Here is a 21,449-nt window from a genome sequence, read left to right on the forward strand (position 1 = left end):
ATCCCATTCCAGATTTAGTCCTCCTTTCCTGTTATCATAACCCCCCATTGTTCTGAGAAGGCTTTCCACTAGTGGCTGTGTGGCTGTGGGGATTTGTGTTCATTCAGCTATAAGAGAGTGATGTCGGGTGAGGAGGTCTGGGGTACAGTCGGCATTCCAGTTCATCCCAAAGGTGTACAGTCAGGGCTCTTTGCAGGACACTTAAGTTTTTCCACTCCAATCTTGGGAAACCATGTCTTCATGGAGCTGTTGTCATGCTGGAAAAGATTTGGACATTTCAGCTCCATTGAAGTGAAATTGTAACGCTACAGCATACAAAGACATTCCATACAATTGTGTACTTTGAACTTTGTGGCAGTAGTTTGAGGAGGAACTACATATGTGTGTGGTGGTCAGGTGTTACATACTTTTGGGCATATAATGTATTTGTGTTTCTACTATTTTCTATTTATTTATTTATTTATTTCAAAAGGGACAGTGTGCATTAATCAACATTCATGAATGTAAACGTACCCAAGTTAGTCCGAAGGCGAATTTTCATTGGTAGTCCCTTTGCCACGTTATGTGATTAGGCATAAAACAAGAATAATAATACTATTCACCACTATTAGAAGTGTTGTGGAGTCATTGTGCATTCAGACACGATATTAATCTCATGCATGCAAATTTATGCATAAACATTGTACAGCAGTAAGAGATCAGATGCATGAGTCATACACACTTTTGTCTTGATGTTTTCAGTATACTTAACGTATCTGTGTTATTGAGAAAAGAAAATGTGTAGGAGCCAGCACACTAGGAAGCAAACAAAGCTTCACACTTGGCTCCCTCTCGGCGCCGCAACGCTTGAAACACCTGCTATGCACATTACACACTGTTCGGTCTGCTTACTGAATAGATTTCATCAAGATACATCACTAGTAGTGTGCTAATGTTTCCTCAAATGTGTATCATTTTCATGTGTCAGTTCCATGCTTTGTTTTCTTCTGAAATTTGTCACGATTCATTGCAAAGAGCCTCTTTTAATCAGAATACATAAGAGCACGGCAGCGTGTACATGTGACAGAATGAATTCGGACCCGTCGGCATCACGAAACAAATACACACACGGTACACACCTTGATGCGACAAACAAATAATAATAATGCATATGCCTGGATATGCAGTGTCTGATTTTTTTCTAGACAGGCTAGAATTTATACTGTATTACTGTTGATTTAGTGGCAAAAATCAGATCTGTCAATTATTTCTATAGTCACACTTTAAATGATAAGGAATTTATAGGCCACATTTTCTGTATGACTGCATTAAATACTCGAAATAGAGATTGCAGCTGCTACATACAGTATCTCTTTCCAAAACTAGATCTGTGCTTCCATGTTCTGTTCCTCCCAGCAGTTCACGCACCAAGCATAGCCTCAAATCTGTGCAAAATGCCAAGGATTTTTCCACCTTAATTCGTACACCACAGCATGCATGAGTAGGAGGTGGCAAATAGACACGACTAGGCATCCTGAATGTACTAACCGGTAAAAGCGTCTACAAAGTGTACTAATCTAAAGGCATCTCGGATGTAATAATCACATTCTCACCGATGCGACGTGGCTATTTGAAGTGAGGCAGACGTTCCAAGTTGCACAGTTGGATTTTTGGACCCATGCACAAAGCAGATGGTCACCATTTTTAGGTCTTGAATGTCTCTGGAATGCCACGTTGGAGCCAGATATCATGAGCATTTGTCACATCTGCTACGCAACAGATCTTTAGATATTGTTTTTGCAATGCAGGCTTGAAAGAAGCTTGACTATTTGAGCAGCAGTTTCCCGTGATTCCCTTGAACCTGTTATGGATCGTAAGCGCTAACGTTTTAAGGAAGCCCTGGGAAAGGTTGTGTTTTTCAGCTCAGTATAGTCTCCGCTGTTTTAAAGGCTCATATCAGTTCTTCTTCTTTTACTTAGATAGCCTCAGACTTATGAATGTTTAAATGAATCTCCGAGCAAGAAACTTATATTTAGTCACACGCATAGGTTCATCCATTCACCCAGGGAATTGCACTGCAATCCTATTTTTAGCTGGTGGCACATTTAATTGCTTAGAAAGAATAATGTAGTCTAATTCTGCCCATAAATGTGAGCATTAATTAATTCTTTTATTCCTTTAATCCACAGGGATTTCTGAGTAACGCATTCGTTTCTGTTGGTGACTCCATTTCACACACACACACCCACACACACACCCACACAAAGTTCCTTGGGGATGCTTTTTTTTTGCTTCATTGTTTTTTTTTTCTTTTCAGCTTCACTGTTGTAACATATATTGTCAGACACCTATTATATCGTCATTGCGTGCGTAGCATAGCATTTGTACGTAGCTATTTATGCTATGTTGATTTTTTTAATTGAATTTAACAGTAAATGAAAACACTTTGGATATGTCAAATGTCAACTGGTCCCAACATGTAAGGATAAATCAGCCGAATGTCCTTCACCAGTGCACAAGTCAGTGAATAAATCTGTTTTTTTGATCTGCCTTAAATACATCAATCCTGAATTCTTTTTTTCTCTGACACTACTTTATTCTCTTACTCCAGTTTGCTTTGTTTGCCCTCTTGCACTTGTGCTCTCTCTCTCTCTCTCTCTCTCTCTCTCTCCTGATTGGCTGCACCTCCTGCCAGTCACTGTGCAGCTAGACTTATTTTTGTACCTGAAGTTGGGGCATGGCGTTTGACATATCAGAGCTCTTGTGTGACGCATACAAATTTCTCAAAATTCTAACCTAGATGATTGATAATAAAGAAGGGCTGATGACGATGATTTAAAAAAAAAAAAAAAAAGTAATTTAACTTACAGAATCGTCTTGTGCTTGCTTTTGCTAGGTTTATTTCCAACAGAGAAAGACCTTTTGTATCATTTTGTCTGATGAATTTTGTCGTAGTGCCCTCTATAGGACAGTCTCTCCAGGACTTAGCATTTTTGCGATCGCAGAAATGAACACAAAATCAAGCAAGCTCAGCAATATTAGGAGGAACTTGCAGTTTTTCTAAATCACAGCAAATTTTTCCACAGATTTGGGCCGAGACACGTCATGTGACGTCGTCACAACGTGCATTCAGCCAAAGCTATCTTCGATTCACGTGCGTCGAACATGAGTACAGCTAAAAGGTCTCATTTACCAACAAACATCACTGCGAAAGACCGTGCAAAACAAAGTTTGTGCAATTGCGATTTCACAGCAACAAAGCACAAAAAACTCCGCAAGTTGCATCACAAATTTTTGTTAAAAGTCGCAGCAAAATCAAACGTTTTTGGCCGCAACAGTCACCAAAAAAAAAAAAACTCTTGCGGTAGCAAATAAAAATCACTGCTTGATCTGTACAATTAAATCGATTTGTTTTGTGTGACAGTACATCATCAAAATCAATAACGTTGATAGAAAATACCTTTATGACAGTTCCACTGAAAATGATTCAAGTAACAATATGTGTAATATAAGAAAATTATTTTTTTATCATATAAAATTAGATCTACTGTTACTTTTTCTAAACCTCTGGTATTTCACTGGATGTTACCTAGATATCCTTCAACCCAGAGTGTAGTCAGATCTGATCCCATCCTGATTGGTTAATCCAGTTTCTTACCATAGTTACGAACATGAAAACATCACAATTACTGCATAAAAATGTTAACGGACGTTGAATGTGCAGTAATTGTGCTGTAATGATCATAACATTTCTGTTCACTGTACAGTGTAACTGCCAGTTTTACTATGAAAATAAACTCTTGAGTTGAAAAGACATGTATAATCAGCTGTGCTATGGTATGTGTGTTATGTTAACCATCCAGGAATAAGCATTTGGACCTGGAATATATTTCAGGGGGGTGTTTAACATGACATCCACCCCCTTTCCATACCAGACATGCACAGACCACAACAAAAGACATGACACACAAATGAACACCAGCAAAATTGCAAAATTGCGATCTGGTTAAGCAAGTCTACTCCTGTACCATGTAAAATCAGTGTCTACAAAAAATAACACTCAGTACGTTTACATGGGCAAAAATAATCCAATCTTAACGCGGTTAAGACGATTGATTAAGAAACTACCATGTAAACAGCAATTTTTTATTACCTAAATCCAAATAAAGTCATACGCGAAGTAAACACAAATGGAATTAAGACGTGTGGAGTACTCCTGTTTTAGTCGCATTATCGACGTGTATTAGAGACATGTACACACCTTAATCACACTATTAACATCGTGTGAGCGTGTTCACCACATTTTGCGACAGGACACGTACACACACGGCAGTGCTCAACCGTTTGACGGCAAACAAGAGAGCACGGCTGCGTCCCAAACCGTCCCACCACTATATAGTAGGTGAAATACATGTATCTCAGCTACTATATAGTAGGTAAGTACGCGGTTTGGGACGCAGCCCACGGCTTCAAGCCATAATTAACTGCACTTAAATATGACAAATAATTAACTGCACTTAACGGAAATTAAAAATAAAAACACCCAGAACTGTATACGGTACCATAACAAAGATGAACTGTATGTTGATACGTGAAATTCTGGAGGGAACGTCGGACGGCGTGGCGTGGGGACATAATGACGTAATGACGTAATATTCTATAACATGTAAAACGGCTACATGAAAGGAATATTCTAAAAGCGACTCATGTAAACACCTTAATCACAATATTGTCTTATTCAGAATAAGGTTAATAATTAGATTACTGCTGTCTATGTAATCTTTTGGCACCCTCTTTGCGGCTTTTTTGTTGTCTCCTGTTAAACATTAAACTACGGAGGTCACAGACCGGCTTTGTTGCTTGCAGTTGAATGTGATTCACCTCTACACCATCAGCAATGATAACCTGAAAATTCAAAAGTCACAGCTAATGTGTTCTGACCAGCATTCAATATTCCTTTCCCTTGTAGGACTACATTAACTAAATGTCATTTAACTAAATGTCATACGCATTCTGTTTCTTCTCCATGCCTTCGACATAAAAAAGAAAAATCTCATTTTCACTTTAATTATGTTTGTGCCATGAGCGACTCATGCCCATAGATTTTGGTGTTGCAGGATGACATTAATAATGACATACCCTCAAACAAAATTAAGTCGAGAGGCTATCACACCTGACTTACAATATGCTATAATATACTTACAATATGCTATCTAGCATACAGTCTATACAGTCTGTTGTTTCAGGTGGGTTTAGGTGTACCTTTGTTCAACAGTGTTTGAGGTAATATAATTTACCAGGGTTTACCGGTTTCAGCAAGATGTTCAGCCCATTTCAAACATCTCAGAACCACACAAATGACCTGAATATAGCAAAATAAATCAATAAAATTAGGTACTGGAAAAGAGAGACACATTTTTCTTCTTTTTCTCAGCACTTCTGTGGGGAAATATTTCTTACTTATATCTGATGTACAGACATTATTCACTCAATAATCTCCCTTTCCCTCTCTCAATCTTTGCAATATAGGCTATCCATCCATTTTCTATATCGCTTATCCTACAGTAAGTATGGGGCACAAGACAAGGTACAGCCTGGACAGGGTGCCAGTCCATCACAGGGCACAATCACATACACTATGGACACTTTGGACATGCCAATCATATCATGCCATACATGTCATTGGACTGGGGGAGGAAACTAGAGTACCCGGAGAAAACCCCTGCCGCACAGGGAGAACATGCAAACTCTACACACACAGGCAGGAATCGAACCCCCAACCCTGCAGGTGTGAGGCGAACGTGGTAACCACTAAGCCACCGTGCACATAGGCATAGGTTACATATCTTACAATAGAAATGGTTCTGTACATCACAGACACACTGTGCTTACACTTTGCCTTTTTTCTGTAATTTATTAGATTTAATTCCAATCGTTTGCTATAAAACAATATCTTGGCAAGTGTGTTGTATTTTTAAACTCTGGCAAATATGTGTCTCCGTTGCTCCTCCCCCGAGCGTTGGGCAGCGTGAATCCTGTCTCAGTGGGCTTCTATTAGCTCTTGTTGCAGTTCTCATTTTTGACCACTGGGTGTAATAACAACTCTATGGAAGCTTGGTGGGGCAGTGAGCGCATCAAAAGAAATTCAGCTTATATCTGTCAAATAGTGGCTTTTTTTTTTTTTTTAAATCACTGGTCACGCAAAAAGGGGATTCATATTTTAGAAGAATTTAAAATGATTGGAGTTGTAAATGAGGACTTTAAGAAGTTTAACATTTGTTGAATTGCTCATATAAAAAAAGAAGATACAAGCCACCACTGGTCCCTGCATGCTCCACATCTATGCTGGACAGTGGCCTACCCACCCTCAAAGGGCTATCCTTCGCATGGATAGGATCCTATCCTTCCCCTAACACCCCATTCACACTCCTGTGCCTGGCAGACAATCAGACTTCAGAAGAGTTTTATGCCAGCCTGTAAAGTCTCACCCAGTCCCTCTCGCGCATTAACATCCATTAACTCACCACCACTTTATACTTTATACTCTATCTGCACTTAATCAGCTATCAGCAACCAAATCCTCATCTCTCTCCTTTATTGCACGTACTGTATAGCCTTTAACAGTTCACAGTGCTTCGCTGTGTATATGACAAAAACAAAATCAACCCTATACTTGAAAAAAGTCAAACATAGCTACCATGAAGTACCAGAATAATGTCTTCATGTCATGGTTACCAAGTCATCATGGTTACCAAGTTTGTCTCTTTCTGTAATGTCTAACAAGGTTAGACACTTGTACAAGGATATTGGAGAATCTTGTTTTATGCAGAACATTCCAATCTTATTTATAGCATTTGGTTTGTTCATATGAGATTACAAAACATAGACTTTCCCACAACCCTCTCTGGTAATTTGTTTGAACTATGGATGTTCTGAACTATTTTATTGACAAGTCTTAACCCACTGGCAGAGGCAACTAGGTTTTGGTTTACTACATAGAAAAATCTACTTTATCAATGTAATATCATTTATTTAATAGATAATGTATGCAATCTGCATTAATGCAATCGAGAACTATAAAGAATGCATTTATTAAAGCATATACATTATGCAATAAACTAATCAATTAGGATACATATTTTTTAAATTTCATACAAAACTGTGTTTTGTTTCTATGTGACCATTTTGGCCTTCCATTATTGCAACTCAGACTCTTGTACACTTCGGCTTCTGATTGTGTGAGTCCAAGAAAGTCTGAGCGTTTGATGGTGAGACAGCAGTGATTGTCAGAGGTGTTAAACAATTAACATGGCTTGGTAAGCTCACAGCTAATGTATTTAGCGTTATTTTGGGTTGGGACTGAATTTGGGCAGCAAGAATGTCTCTGTTTTAATATGCGTACATGTTTAGGCTTTCACGAAATAAAAGTTATGTTACATTGTTATGAAAGTCAAGTGTATCCGTGGCTGGTCCAAACTGCACTGTCATCTTTCAGTCACTCCAAATGACTAACTTGAAATCCTGTTCCAAAAGTTTATTAACAAATGATTATTTGGAAAAAAAAGTAATAATAAAATTTTAAAAAGTGCAACTACCGTGCAAATACAGTATAATGAGACATACAGGATTGGTGTCTGTGTATTTTGGGAAAAAGACAGAAACTAGCATCAGCGGTATCACCATTATCTGCTGGATTGAGCTTCTGTTCTCCATTTTTCCTTCCAAGGTATTGATAAAAAAAAAGGATGTTATGAATGATTTAGTGGGATTATATTTAGAGGTATTCATTGACTTTCATAAATCATTGACTTGAGAAGTGGTAAGTGTTAATTTGCAAGCTGTAATAACTTCACTTCTCACCTTGGGATGTTCGATGTGCGAAGTGAAAAAAAAAAACATGGATGTCTCCATAAAAGTGTGTCTTTTGCTTGCTCTGTTAGAACGTAAAGCTCATATAAATCGACTTTAACTGCGCCTTTACAGTTACAGGCCCGACTGGCTATTGGTTCTGTTCTACTGTAGTGACCTTTAAACGTTCATGCAACATTCTGGGGTGAAATTGCAGAACAGCAACAACAGCGGACAATAGCGAGTAGTGTTAATGACAAGCTAGCCAGCTTACATTAGTGATAACTCTTATGTCGATGATTACTTTCTCAAAACAGTGATTAGTATGTCAATGATATATATTTAGCCAAGTAATATGTCTGTATATTAACTCCTCTAAAGCCAATACTGCTAAAAACTCATTTAAAAGTAGAGGAGGGGAACTTTATAGTGTTCGAAGTGTGAGTGGCCATGTTGATGTGAAGTTTTCTGGTAACAGAGAAGGAAATGGTAGTTAACAAGTTGAGGGAGTATTTTCGGTGGTTTTTACCTGTTACATTACACATCGCCTCGAATGCAGAATAATGCAGCCTCAGCCAACAGGGAAAAAATCCTTACTGTCTTCAATAGCAATTAATACATTGATTAGGGGTCGATCTTGCGGATATAAATATAATGAGCATGTAGAACATGCAGATTTTTGCTTTGTAGCTTTCACAAGACTTCTTAAGTGCGGCAATCTTCTTGGTTTTTCAATTTTCTCATAAACAGGGAGACGAATGAATTGAGTTTGTGGATTAAACCACAGCATTTAAAACAGAGATCACAATCAGTACCCTCTTTCATTTTAAAACAGTCCATTTTTTTTCACCACGTTTACACAGTTACTGATGATTTCTCTCAAAATTGTTCTCCTATATTTAGCGAGAGAGTGGATTGCGTTGACCTGTAGTAGGGTTATTATTTGATTTTGGAATTGAAGTTGAGTGGAACGGTTTAGGATTGATATTGTCTAAGAGACATATTTGAATAAAGATGATATGGCTGGTGAGTCTGGTTTTTAAACTGGATTTAGCTAGTTTGATGACAGAAATGGAGATAAAAAGTTTATCCTTATGCACTGAGATGTTGGAAACTTGATAGTACTCACGATGCTGAGTTTGCAGTTGGGAAAAGAAAATTGGAGTGTGGTAGTAAGTGCATTGTTTTTCAGCAATCAATATAGGTGTGTTAAAAGTTCTGAGAAATACACAAAGTTACACAAACAAGACCTTTCACACAGAAGTCCATCTGTTGAAGTGTCTACAAAATCTGCTCAAGTGTCAAGATATCCTTTACTGTGAAGTGACATGAAGTGACAGTGGAGTTCCTGGACCAATTTAAAAGTACATTTTTAAAATAGAAATGATAAAGTATAAATGTGTACATGCTTGTGTTTGAACTGAAAATCTTGACATCTAGTGTTTGTTAATTAGTCATTTTCTTAATGTTAACATGGGGATGCAGTGATATCAGATAAAATGATCTATGACAAGATTAGTCCATTTCATATGCATGGTTCATGAAATATAGATCTGGAGGCATGTGTAAGTATTCGTTAACTTTAAAAAAAAAAAAAAATACTCTAATTGTATTGCCTGTCACTAGGTCACAGTATATTGATTAACAGACTATATTCCGCATGCGCTCACTGCTGCACATGCAGTAGATAGAGAGGAAATACACTTTAGACATCCAGCAGGATTAAATTACCCTCTGTCTGGCTTCCCAAAAACACTTTTCATCAATTTTTAATGCTCACGTTAGCCAGTACAAATGAGATTTCATTAAGGGATTGGAAAAATTATATTGAGGGATTTGTCTTGATTATCAGGTGATTGATGGAACTGCACAGATTAACAAACAAAACCGGTGAATATACACTAATGCACACATAAGAGAAAGGATTCACTGTTTACGATAGTATCAGGTGGGTGCAGGTTCTGAAAAGACCTGAGCAGGACAACCCTAGTAGTTCTCCCATGACTCATACTGTGTGAGTGTGTGTGCCTGTGTATTTGAGTCATGATGAATAAGGATTTTGAAAGGTCACATTTTAAGATAGAAAAATCAAGCATACATTTGACAATTGCTGAAAGATTTGGAATATGGTGTACACATTCATTTGTATAAGAACATAAAAGTATGCAAATTTAGCAGTTTTTATTAACATTAATTGGCCACAGTCTTAAAAATGATCATGTGGTACAACCTTGATTTACCCTACAAATAATGCATTTTCTTAATATGCTTTAAAATTATACAAAGTATTAAAAGAACAGATGAAAAACATGCAGGCATGAAGTTTAATTTGGGTAAGTCAGGAACTTTTGTTTTTGTCCGATAAGTGTTCGTACACTTCGGATTTTTTTTTTTTTTACCCATAAAACTGATTAAAAAATGTACAAGATCAATATCCACTTCAGCATACTTTATCAGTGCTTAATATTTCAGCCACAGAATATAGATGTTTTGTGTGTAATGTCAGTATGGTTATTGCAATTATTGGTTACACCACATGATGAGAAGAGCATGCGCAGTTCAAGAAAGATCAATAAACAATAAATTCAATACAACAAACACATTAAACCACATCTGAAATATCATAGACAAATATTTCCTAAACCACAAACTTTAAACTTTCTTTACATTTGTGTTTATATATATATATAATATGCAAGCATTTCTCTCTGTGTTTCTTTCTGTCAGTCTTTAGCAGGTCATTTGAAGGTCTTTTTTCTTCACTGATATCTAAAACAGTCATGTACAATATTGGAGAATAAATTAGATTTTAAATAGCCAATTTTAAATGCATGGTATATGACAAAACAGAAGAAAGTTAATAAGCCCTTTCTGTTTTTTATTTGTTTGTTTGTTTGTTTGTTTTTTTAAATAAGAGGTTGAGGTCCTGGTAAACATTCTTTCACTCTCAATCCTAGAAACTCAGCTGCAAAAACAGCCCTTTAATTATATACAGTTATGACTCCCATTTACATATCACCACTATCAGTACATATCACCACTATTCAGTCCATAACAGTGTAGCAGTGCAGCTAATGCTTTATCCATCCATCCATCCATCCATCTTCAACCGCTTACTCCTTTTCAGGGTCGCGGGGAACCTGGAGCCTATCCCAGGGAGCATTGGGCACAAGGCTAATACAACGTCTATTATAAAATTGGCAATAAAAATATAGATTTACATATAGAAAAATATAGATATAATTAGATTTCCACTGTTTTCCACTGATGTTTACGCAGATCCTTGGAGTGTCACCACCAATGATGTCACCTTTTGTTATTGAATTGAATTGAAAAAAAAAAATTATTTGGACGAGTTTTAAATTACAAATATGCCAAAAGAAAAATTAATTTTTTAGAGCAATTTCAAAATTGCACTAATGCTTAGATAATGGTCACCCCACATGATATTTTGACTCAACTAAGTAATGAATGATAACTAATGTATAAAAAGATAAATGTAAGGTGGGTTCATACTGTACAGATATACTAGATATGTTTTGTCTTATTATGCATTTACATTTTTTAAAAAAGGCAAAAAAAAAATCTGTTTCACAGAAATAGACTGCATCACATCATCAACCCAATTGATGGGTGACTCACTCCCCTTTTCCCCATCCTTCATCTTAAATTGTACTAAATTTAGCTGGTGCTTCCTTTTGTGTGTTCCATTATCATGAATTTTTATAAATGGGCTTTTCATGGCTTATGATTTGATGTGTTCAGGTTGGAATGGGTGGAGATCATTGAACCTCGCACACGTGAACGCATGTACGCCAACCTGCTGACGGGCGAATGTGTGTGGGATGCACCAGCTGGTGTGCACATCAAACGCAGCGGCCCAGACCAGTGGTGGGAACTGTTCGACTCCAACACCTCACGCTTCTACTATTACAATGCCTCTACCCAACGCACTGTCTGGCACCGCCCACATGGATGCGACATCATTCCCCTCGCCAAGCTCCAGACACTCAAGCAGAACACAGACACACCGCTTCCTGTTGCTTCGGTGATCAGTGGATCAGCTGACAGCAGCCCTGCTCGCAGCGCTGTCAGCACCACATCGTCACAAGAGCAGGAGGATAAAACGGCACCCAGAGAGGAAGGAGAGAGGTGAGACAGAGAGCGAGAGAGAAGAGAGAAAAGAAAACGACAGCAGACAACTCTTTAAATCCTAAAATCAAACACTCAAGAACAATAATTCAAACCGGTATACACTTTATTCGGCATATACTTTTTAAAATTGCTTTGTTTGGCTGAAATTCAGTCTGAGTAGACAGACGACAGATCTGTTATCAGTCAGGGAGTGAGACGTTTCCCAAATACTACCTGTATCTGACATTATCTGTATCTGTATGTTTAGTGCATCAAATAATTGTATCTGTATTTGGATTTAAACCCAACATGGACATGGCCCCCCACCACTCTGCCCCCCAGAAACACTGGAAAACACGGGAAAAATGGCAGCACTGTCTGTGATTTTTGAAACTGACAGATCGTCATCACTCGAGTGAATAATTGGTCAGCTATACTTTATAGTTATTATTTTTGATTGTACCTGATTTTGATTGCCCACGATATTATGTAATGAATCTAGTTGGCTCCGTTTCCTAAAATATAAGCAAACTAGTAGCCTTATTTAAAACAATGCGACTCTCACCACGTGTGTATATGTGTATATACAGTTGTGCTCAAATTTATATTGCAGAATTTGCAAAATTTTCATAATTTAAAGAAAAATTAAGAGGGATCATAAAAACAGCATTTTGTTGTTTATTTAGTCCAGCCCTGAATAAACTATTTCACATAACATATATTTACATATAGTCTACGAGATGCAGTACTAACTGAATTTATACAAAATGAACCATTTCAAAAGTTTACATACCCTTGATTATTAATACTGTGTGTGTCGTTACCTGGATGATCAACGATTGTGTTTATGTTTTGTGATAGTTCTTCATGAGCCCCTTGTTTGTCCTGAGCAGTTAAACTGCCCACTGTTCTTCAGAAAAATCCTCCAGGTCCTGCACATTCTTTGCTTTTCCAACATCATCTGCATATTTGACTCCTTTCCAACAGCGACTATATGATGTTCAGATCCATCTTTTCACACTGAGGACGACTGAGGGACTCGTATACGACTATTACATAAGGTGCAAACATTCACTGATGCACAAGAAGGTAGCATAATACATTAAGAGTCGGGTGGGGGGGGGATGGGGGATAAACTTGTGAACAAGATGATGGGTGTAAATTATTATTTTGTGTATATAGGGACTCATGAGCAGCAATCACAAAACATAACAACAGTTGTTGATCATCCAGGTAACAACACATGGTATTAAGAATCAAGGGTATGTAAACTTTTGACAACAATACCCATCTAATAATATTTGATCAGATTTATGTCAGTTTCTGGAGTTGTTTAAGAAGCATTTCATTATAATGCACACATTATTTTCTGATAATATTTTTATTGATGATGGAAGATGATTATTTAAAAATGACGAAAAAACGGGCATGATGTAGAAGTTTAAAATAATTAAATCATTATTTTCGTGGAGAAACCAACAGAGATATGCAGCTCTGTGCACAGCATAACTTGAGGGTTGCCAGTTTCTGCATATATTATCCATGTATTGCAGAATCATACTGCAAATCAGAATTGTTAACTTGTTCCTATGAAGAAACTGATATAAAGTAGAAAAATGCATCTTATGCCTGAGCAAATGTTTTTGTGTGATTATTTGGGTGGGAATTTTGCTGACACCAAAAAGACTTGACAGTAGCCCAAAATGTTCAGACATAAGAAACAGTAGATACATTAAAAAGATTATTAGATGGCTATTGTTGACTATGAAAAATAACTTCTTTTTCCAGTGTTAAAACAAAAACCTTCCCATACAGGCCATGCCCATATCCAGTTTAAATCCAAATGAAAACATATTTTGAGTAGTAAATACATACAGTGCCCTCCACTGTTATTGGCACTCTTGGTAAATATGAGCAAAGAACGCTGTGAACAATTGTCTTTATTTTATAACCTTTTGATCTTTTGTTTAAAAAATTCACAAAAATACTCGGCTCTCATGGATATCAAACAATTGCACACAAAACACGGGTTTATTTTAAAAAAGCTTTGTTAAATATAGATGTGCAACAATTACTGACACTGTTATGGCCCAGTCTAGGTTAGGCCGCACAGAGTAACCAGCTCGGGATTCAAATGGAATTTGACCTTTAAAAATGAGGGAGCCAGGAATAACAACACAACAAGGCTGTTCAAAACAAAATTGTGGTGTATTGTAAAACACAGAATTATATACATACAACTCTACAAAGAACCAAACCAGGCATAACTTCAGGGTGGGCCAAAGCCAAAATAAACTAAAGGATTCTATGGTAGCTAGCTTACCTAAAAATTAAATAACAAAGAGAATACAAATACTTCCCTAACTGCCTAAGCCAAAAACAGAGACAAAAGGACCCTCTCCCAAAAGAAATGGCAGCCACACCCCTACCGCCAGTGAACCAAGCAAACGTGTATTCATTAGTGAAGAGTATACACAACCAGATACAGGAACAACCAAAATCACAGTCAACCCCCCAGGCAAGAGTCAAAACCCAGAACAGCAGTCAGAATATAGAACTGTGAATATCGAATATAGAATTGTGAATATAGAATATATCTTCTTCCTCTTCAGATATGGCCGCCCCTCAGTGATGTCATCCTGGGAGGCGGGAGCAAGGCATTCTAGGGCAGGCTGGAAACTCTGGGTGGGAGTCCGGACCTGCACACAAAATATGGCACAGCACACAAAAAAAACTTCCCATCCCAAAGCTAGCGGGTTGTAACAACACCCTTTTAGTCAATACTTTGTGCTACCTCCCTTCGCCAAGATAACAGCTCTGAGTCTTCTCCTATAATGCCTGATGAGGTTGGAGAATACATGGCAAGGGATCTGAGACCATTCCTCCATACAGAATCTCTCCAGATCCTTCACATTTCAAGGTCCACGCTGGTGGACTCTCCTCTTCAGTTCACCCCACAGGTTTTCTATGGGTTTCAAGTCAGGGGACTGGGATGGTCATGGCAGGACCTTGATTTTGTGGTCAGTAAACCATTTTTGTGTTGATTTTGATGTATGTTTTGGATCATTGTCCTGCTGGAAGATCTAACCACGGCCCATTTTAAGCTTTCTGGCAGAGGCAGTCAGGTTTTCAGGAATCCATGATGCCATGTATCCTAACAAAATGTCCAGGTCCTCTGGCAGAAAACCAGACCCAAAACATTAAAGATCCACCTCCATATTTAACCGTGGGCATGAGGTACTTTTCCATATGGCTACCTCTCTGTGTGCACCAAAACCACCTCTGGTGTTTATTACCAAAAAGCTCTATTTTGGTTTCATCTGACCATAGAACCCGATCCCATTTGAAGTTCCAGTAGTGTCTGGCAAACTGAAGACGCTTGAGTTTGTTTTTGGACAAGAGTAGAGACTTTTTTCTTGAAATTTGTGTTGATGTAGGTGACTTCAAATTGTAGTTTTGGAGACCTTCTGACCCCAAGACACAATTAACTTCTATACAGCTGTGATCCTTGGAGATTTTTTGGCACTCGAACCGTCCTCTTCACAGTGTGTTGAGACAATATAGACCCACGTCCAATTCCAGGTTGATACATAACATTTTAATTATTGCCCTGATGGTGGAAATGGGCATTTTCAATGCTTGTGCAATTTTCTTATAGCCACTTCCACAGCTCAACAACCTTTTGCTGCACATCACAGCTATATTCCTTGGTCTTACCCATTGTTATGAATGACTATGGGAATTTGGCCTATGTGTTACCTCATATTTATACCCCTGTGAAACAGCAACTCATGGTTGAACAATTTTCTGTTCCTTGACACCCAGGTGTACTAATTTTTTTTAAAAAAATATCAATGGGAATATACTTCAAATACATTTTTCTCATTTGAATCCATAGGGGTGCCAATAATTGTCGCAAACCTATATTTAACAAAGATTATTTTTTGATAAACCTGTCTTGTGTTCGCAGTTGTTTGATATCCATGACAGCGGAGTATTTTTTGTGAAGTTTTTGAACAAAAGATCAAGAGGTTCAACAATAAAGACAATTTTTCACAGCCTTCTTTACCAAGGGTGCCAATATTAGTGGAGGGCACTGTACAGATACAAATATGCTACACGTAGTCTGCAATTTAGTTGGTGGATTTGAAATTTTATTTGCTTCAATGCTTTTATAAAGATTCAGGAAACAGGAGGGGGTTGCCGATTGTGGGCGACAGAATAGCGCGAGACTGAGGGAGAAAGAATGTGTAAATTGATTAGCAGCTCAGATACCATGAATTATTTATGACCAGAGTGTAACACTGGTCCCTTTCTAGGAGGTTCTTTCTTGAGGAAAAAAATGTAATTAGAAAGAGAGGGAGCGTGCATGAGAGATGAGCTGCCCAACTTCTAAATGAAGCACACACACACACACACACACACACACACACTGACACAGTCTTGGCTGTGTCAGCAGGTCTGGTCATGGGGAGTTCTCAGGCTGTAAGAAAGTGTTGAATTGATTTTAGACTACTGTTTCACTGCTTTACTTTAATACCAAGAGGCAAAGGCTTGTTCTATACACTTTAATCCCTGGCAAGAACTCTTGGATTTGTATAGACAATGGCCCTGATTTATCAAAGTTGTATATGGTAAAATTAACATACACAAATTTCCAAGAACAGTCTGGTCAGAGTGTGTGTAAACTTGAAAGTAACATTTGAACGACCTGAAAAATGCTTAATTTGTAATTAAATGATTAAAATCAGTACCAATAATTACAGCAAGACAAGTAGAGCTAATATAAGTAATAACAGTAAAAATGAAACAACATTAATAATCACAATTGCACAATTGTCCTAAAATAGCTATAGATATCGGGTTTTGTTTCAGTCATGTCATTTGTAATTGGTGATGTGTAAACGTCTCAGCTGTACAGCTTTATAAGCTTGTCAGTTCTACAGTTGAGAAATCGGTGCATTCAAGTACAAGAGCCACCATGAAGCTCTGACCTGGATGCGTGGTTTTATTTGACAAGCAGGCAGCTCAGAGAAATGCATCACACACAAATGATTACCTCAATTCATATCAACCCAGAAAAAGCCAGACATGGTTTTATTCCGTTTAATCCAATCCATTTCTTTCAGCATTTTATTTACCTTATATAAGGGATTTGCTTTTTTTTTTTTTCTTTGTAAGTAGTTAGAAATGAAGCTTCAGCTTAATTTGGCTTATTCAGGTATGAAAATGAATAATAACATAGCCATAAACAGTGCTTTCTAAACGTACCATTTTCTTTACAAGTACTTTTAATTTTATAACTTATACAAAAAATAAACAGTACAATTTATTGTCTATATTCATCTACACGATCCCATTAATTTCAGTAAAAACGAAGTATTGCAAAGGACAAACATTCTGAACCATCCCTTCCTCTGTTGAAAGTGTGTTAACACTTCAGTTGGTTTCATTTCTCAAGCTTTTTTGTTGCGTCTGAAAAGAACATCATTATTTGCACCAACCTCGGGTTCATTAAAATGTATTTTTCCCCACTTGCTCAGATCTAGGATAACTGTAGCTGAATTATTTTCATTGACTTAATATCAATACACTTGTATAAGTTACTGTGTTTTGTGTAAATTAGATGTATATGAGGGTGAATTGGGGTGTGCTAGGACAGTTTATAAATCAGACCCAGATGAAATCATGCTAAAAGCAACGTAACACAAATCTTTGATTAAAGTAAGCTTATAAATCTAGAACATAATATCATTGTTACACTATATGGCCAGAAGATTGTGGACACCTGACCAATCACACCCATATGTGCTTGTTGAACGACCCATTCCGGATTTACTGTTATAATAACCCCCACTCTTCTGGGAAGGCTTTCCACTAGATTTTGGCATGTGGCTGTGGGGATCTGTGCTCATTGAGCCATAAGAGCGTTAGTGAGATCAGACACTGATGTCAGGCGAGGGGGTGTACTCGGCGTTCCAGCTCACCCCAAAGGTATTCAGTGGGGTTGAGGTCAGGGCTCTGTGCAGGACACGCGAGTTCTTCTTCACCAAACCGTGTCGCTGTGTGTACAGGCGTATTGTCCGGCTGGAACATGTTTGGTTCTTCCTCTTAGTTCCAGTGAAGAGAACTTGTAATGCTTCAACATACAAAAACATCGTAGTCAATTGTGTGCGTCTGACTTTGTGGCAACGTATGGGTGTGATGTTCAGGTGTCCACATACTTTTCAGCATATATTGTGTCATAAGTAAATGATGTAATTGTGAAAATGTCTTTGTCTCTCCTTATTGAACAGTTTCAGATGGGGGACGACAAGTAAGGACAGGATGTTGATTAAAGTATCCGACAGGGAGCCCAGTTTCCTGTCACAGGGTAACGGATACTCCAGCTCTTCCCCACGCTCCAGACGCTCATCTAGTAACACCCTGCCTGAGGCAGAAACCACACCCCATGCTTTGCCTGACCGTCGGCAATCACAGTCTCCCTTTTTGAAGAGAGCCGACTTTGGCGGAACTCAACGGCGTTGTTCCGGTGACTCTCAGCCTCCTTCGCCACGCTATGCTTATGAACCCCCACTCTATGAGGAGCCTCCTTCTGAGTATCAGTCCCCACCCATTTATGAAGAACCACCCACTGATATGCATTGTGACCCTGGCCTTTATGCCTCCGATAGGTCGCCAGCACGCAAGCCTGGCATTTACCATTCTCCTAAACAAAGCCCATCCCCTTATGGTCAGCTGGTGTTGACTAGACAAAGAGGCTCCACTCCTGAGAAGATCTCCAACCAGGCAGAGCGGGACTACAGTTTTCGTGGGCGGGATTATAGTTCTGCAGGGCGGGACTATAGCTCTGGTGGACAGGACTACAGCTCTGGTGGGCGTGATTATAGCTCTGGTGGACAGGACTACAGCTCTGGTGGGCGTGATTATAGCTCTGGTGGGCGGGAGTACAGCGCAGCAGGGCGGGAATATGTCAAGCAGCTTGTGTATGTAGAACAGTCTGGCTCCTCTCCCAGGTTCCGGACAACAGATCGATTTTTAAGCTATGGAAAGGCTGCACAGGGTGGTCTACCTGCTGGAATGTGTTATGGTGGCTCTTTTACACTACAGCACAGCCACGATGGTGGTGGCGCTAATCGAAAACGTAAAAATCGCAAGCCCTCGTTGCCTGGAGGGGAGGGAGAGAGTATTGGGGTGGGAGTAGGAGCAGTACTCACACAAGCACGACTCGCCTGGGAAGCCCAGCAGCTCATGCAACAGCGAGGAGGTGGTGCCTTGGGAGGTGGTACTAAGGACGGTTATGAAAGCGATGGCGCGACACCTTTGCCACTGCCAGGGCCTGTGGTGCGGGCATTCAGCGAAGATGAAGCTCTAGCCCAGCAGGATGGCCACTGGAAACGTACTACATTAGACAGACTTGCATTTCCTCAAACGCTGTTAGAGAAGAGTCTGTCTGTACAAACCAACCTGGCATCACCAGAGCCTTACCTGCATCCTTCACAGGTATAACACAGAAAAACTGCACATAAGCAAATTTCAATTCATATTCTTATCCCAATAATCATTTGTTCTCCGCAAATACATTTACATTACACATGTACATCATGCTATCCATTACTAGGGATGCTTTCTTTTCTATTTTTTAATTATTCAAACGTTAAAGAACGACTAGTATTTTTAGTGCACATTTTTAGCTATATGACAAATATCCAATAAACGCACACACAAAATACACACTCTATAGACCAGACCCTAGACTGGAAGAGGTGTGGAAAATCAGAGGCTCATTTCAAGGCACTGTTTGTCGTGCCAGGCATTCATTAGTGTCTTTTCATTTTAGAGCTTTTATCTGACGTTCCAGCGTTCCCAGCATTTTTCGCTCTTTCTCACACACACACACAAACACGCACACAGAATCCTGTCTATGGTCAGTGCTAGGGTCCTGCAGTAGTAATCATATCATCTTTAGATACTGAATTAGAAGGTCAATCTGACCACATTCATATAATTTTTTCTACATGAACTTTCAGAAAGTTTGTTTCTAGTTCTAATTCTTGTAAATCAGGAATGTTGTATAGTTCGAATATACTACATCCACACACACTCAGCTCCTGTGGTATAAACACTTCAGTTTCTACAGTCTTGACTGCGGTGAGCTGCTATAAGGATTTACTTCAGACGTTGACATTAGCTCGTCTTCTCTCTTAGAAACTTGCACGTATTCACATATACGTACATTTAGAGTGTCCACAATATCGTACTGTACTATTTGTGCATTGTCTGTCCATGCATTCATGCTTAATGCTCTAATCAAATCTTGATTCGTTCGGTGGTTGTGAAAACAAGACGGAGAGCTAGCAGGAGGAAAAACAAATGAGATGGCATACCCTCGTGGGCCTGAAATTGCTTATTAAACAAATAAATCAACGGAGAACATTTTGCTAGAGCATTGATCAAGAGTTGCACATCATTCATTTACATTTATTATGTTCATTAGGCTACGTTTGTAGTATGTTTATATATATATATATATATAAAAAAAAAAAAAGTCTACACATCCCAGTTAAAATGGCAGGTTTTTGTGATGTAAAAGAAATGAAACTAAGTTAAATCATGTTAGAACCTATTTGTAATGTATTGTATATTTATTTTTTGGTTACCACTTGCGCCAATTAAAAAAAAAATTACACATAGGTCCATAGAGGACAAAAATGTCCATGTCCAAAAACTGTCATAAAAATATTATATATATTAATATTTTTTTTCCACTTTCACTGATGTCGATTTGTTTTTACCAGCATCAGTTCTAATCATAATTACCAAACCTCAGAATTGTAACCCTTTAAATGCTGGTTTGTTTACATAATGCCACAGATGTTTGTTTTTTTTTATGAAAAAAAGAAATGGTAATTATTTTCCATATACTAAATGCTAATCAAAGAAAACAATTCTGGATATGTCAATGATTAACAACAATGTTAATTTTGATGCATTCATATTTTTATGTAGAGTCAGATTTAAAATAATAAATAAATAAATAAATAAATAAATAAATAAAAACATACCACTCAGGTCCATAAAGGACAAAAATGTCCATGTCAAAAAAACTGTCATAGAAATATTATATATTACTGTTTTTTTCTACTTTCACTGGCATCAGTTCTGATCATAATTACCAAACATTCGTTTTCAGAATTTTAACCCTTTAAACACCGGTTTCTTTATATAATGCAAAAAATCTTCAAAGCTCAGTAACCTTCTTTGTTTCGTATACATGGGGTGGGATTTGTGATTTCCAGCACAGTATAATTTCTTTCAAATTGTTCACACACACCCAGCATTTTCAGTACACACATACAAACCATCAACCCACCCACACAGTTATAGCTGCATCATTTATTCAGCTGGTCTGCAGCGCTCTATAATACAGCAGAATCAGAAAAAAAAAAGCATGTATGCTGCCCATGGGGCTAAACCTGAGAAAATAA

The 21,449-nt window shown here is 38.1% G+C and overlaps 1 protein-coding gene across 5 annotated transcripts in view; it reads left to right on the forward strand.

Moving 5' to 3' along the window:
* arhgap39 (Rho GTPase activating protein 39) overlaps positions 1 to 21,449 on the forward strand; it is a 44,902-nt gene that overhangs the window by 9,271 nt on the left and 14,182 nt on the right. For 4 of the 5 annotated variants that reach the window (XR_008388171.1, XR_008388172.1, XM_053645875.1 and 1 more), the window contains exons 2-3: positions 11,593 to 11,979; positions 18,258 to 19,464. Coding sequence is in view for 3 of the 5 variants with exons in the window: in XM_053645875.1 (XP_053501850.1) it covers positions 11,593 to 11,979; positions 18,258 to 19,464 (1,594 nt within the window). In the remaining 2 variants the exon portion in view is untranslated. Of the gene's footprint in view, positions 1 to 11,592; positions 11,980 to 14,358; positions 14,982 to 18,257; positions 19,465 to 21,449 lie in introns of those variants that run through there. The other variant, XM_053645900.1, reaches the window with a different exon arrangement.

Source organism: Ictalurus furcatus, chromosome 2 (assembly GCF_023375685.1).
Source record: "Ictalurus furcatus strain D&B chromosome 2, Billie_1.0, whole genome shotgun sequence".
NCBI lineage: Eukaryota > Metazoa > Chordata > Actinopteri > Siluriformes > Ictaluridae > Ictalurus > Ictalurus furcatus.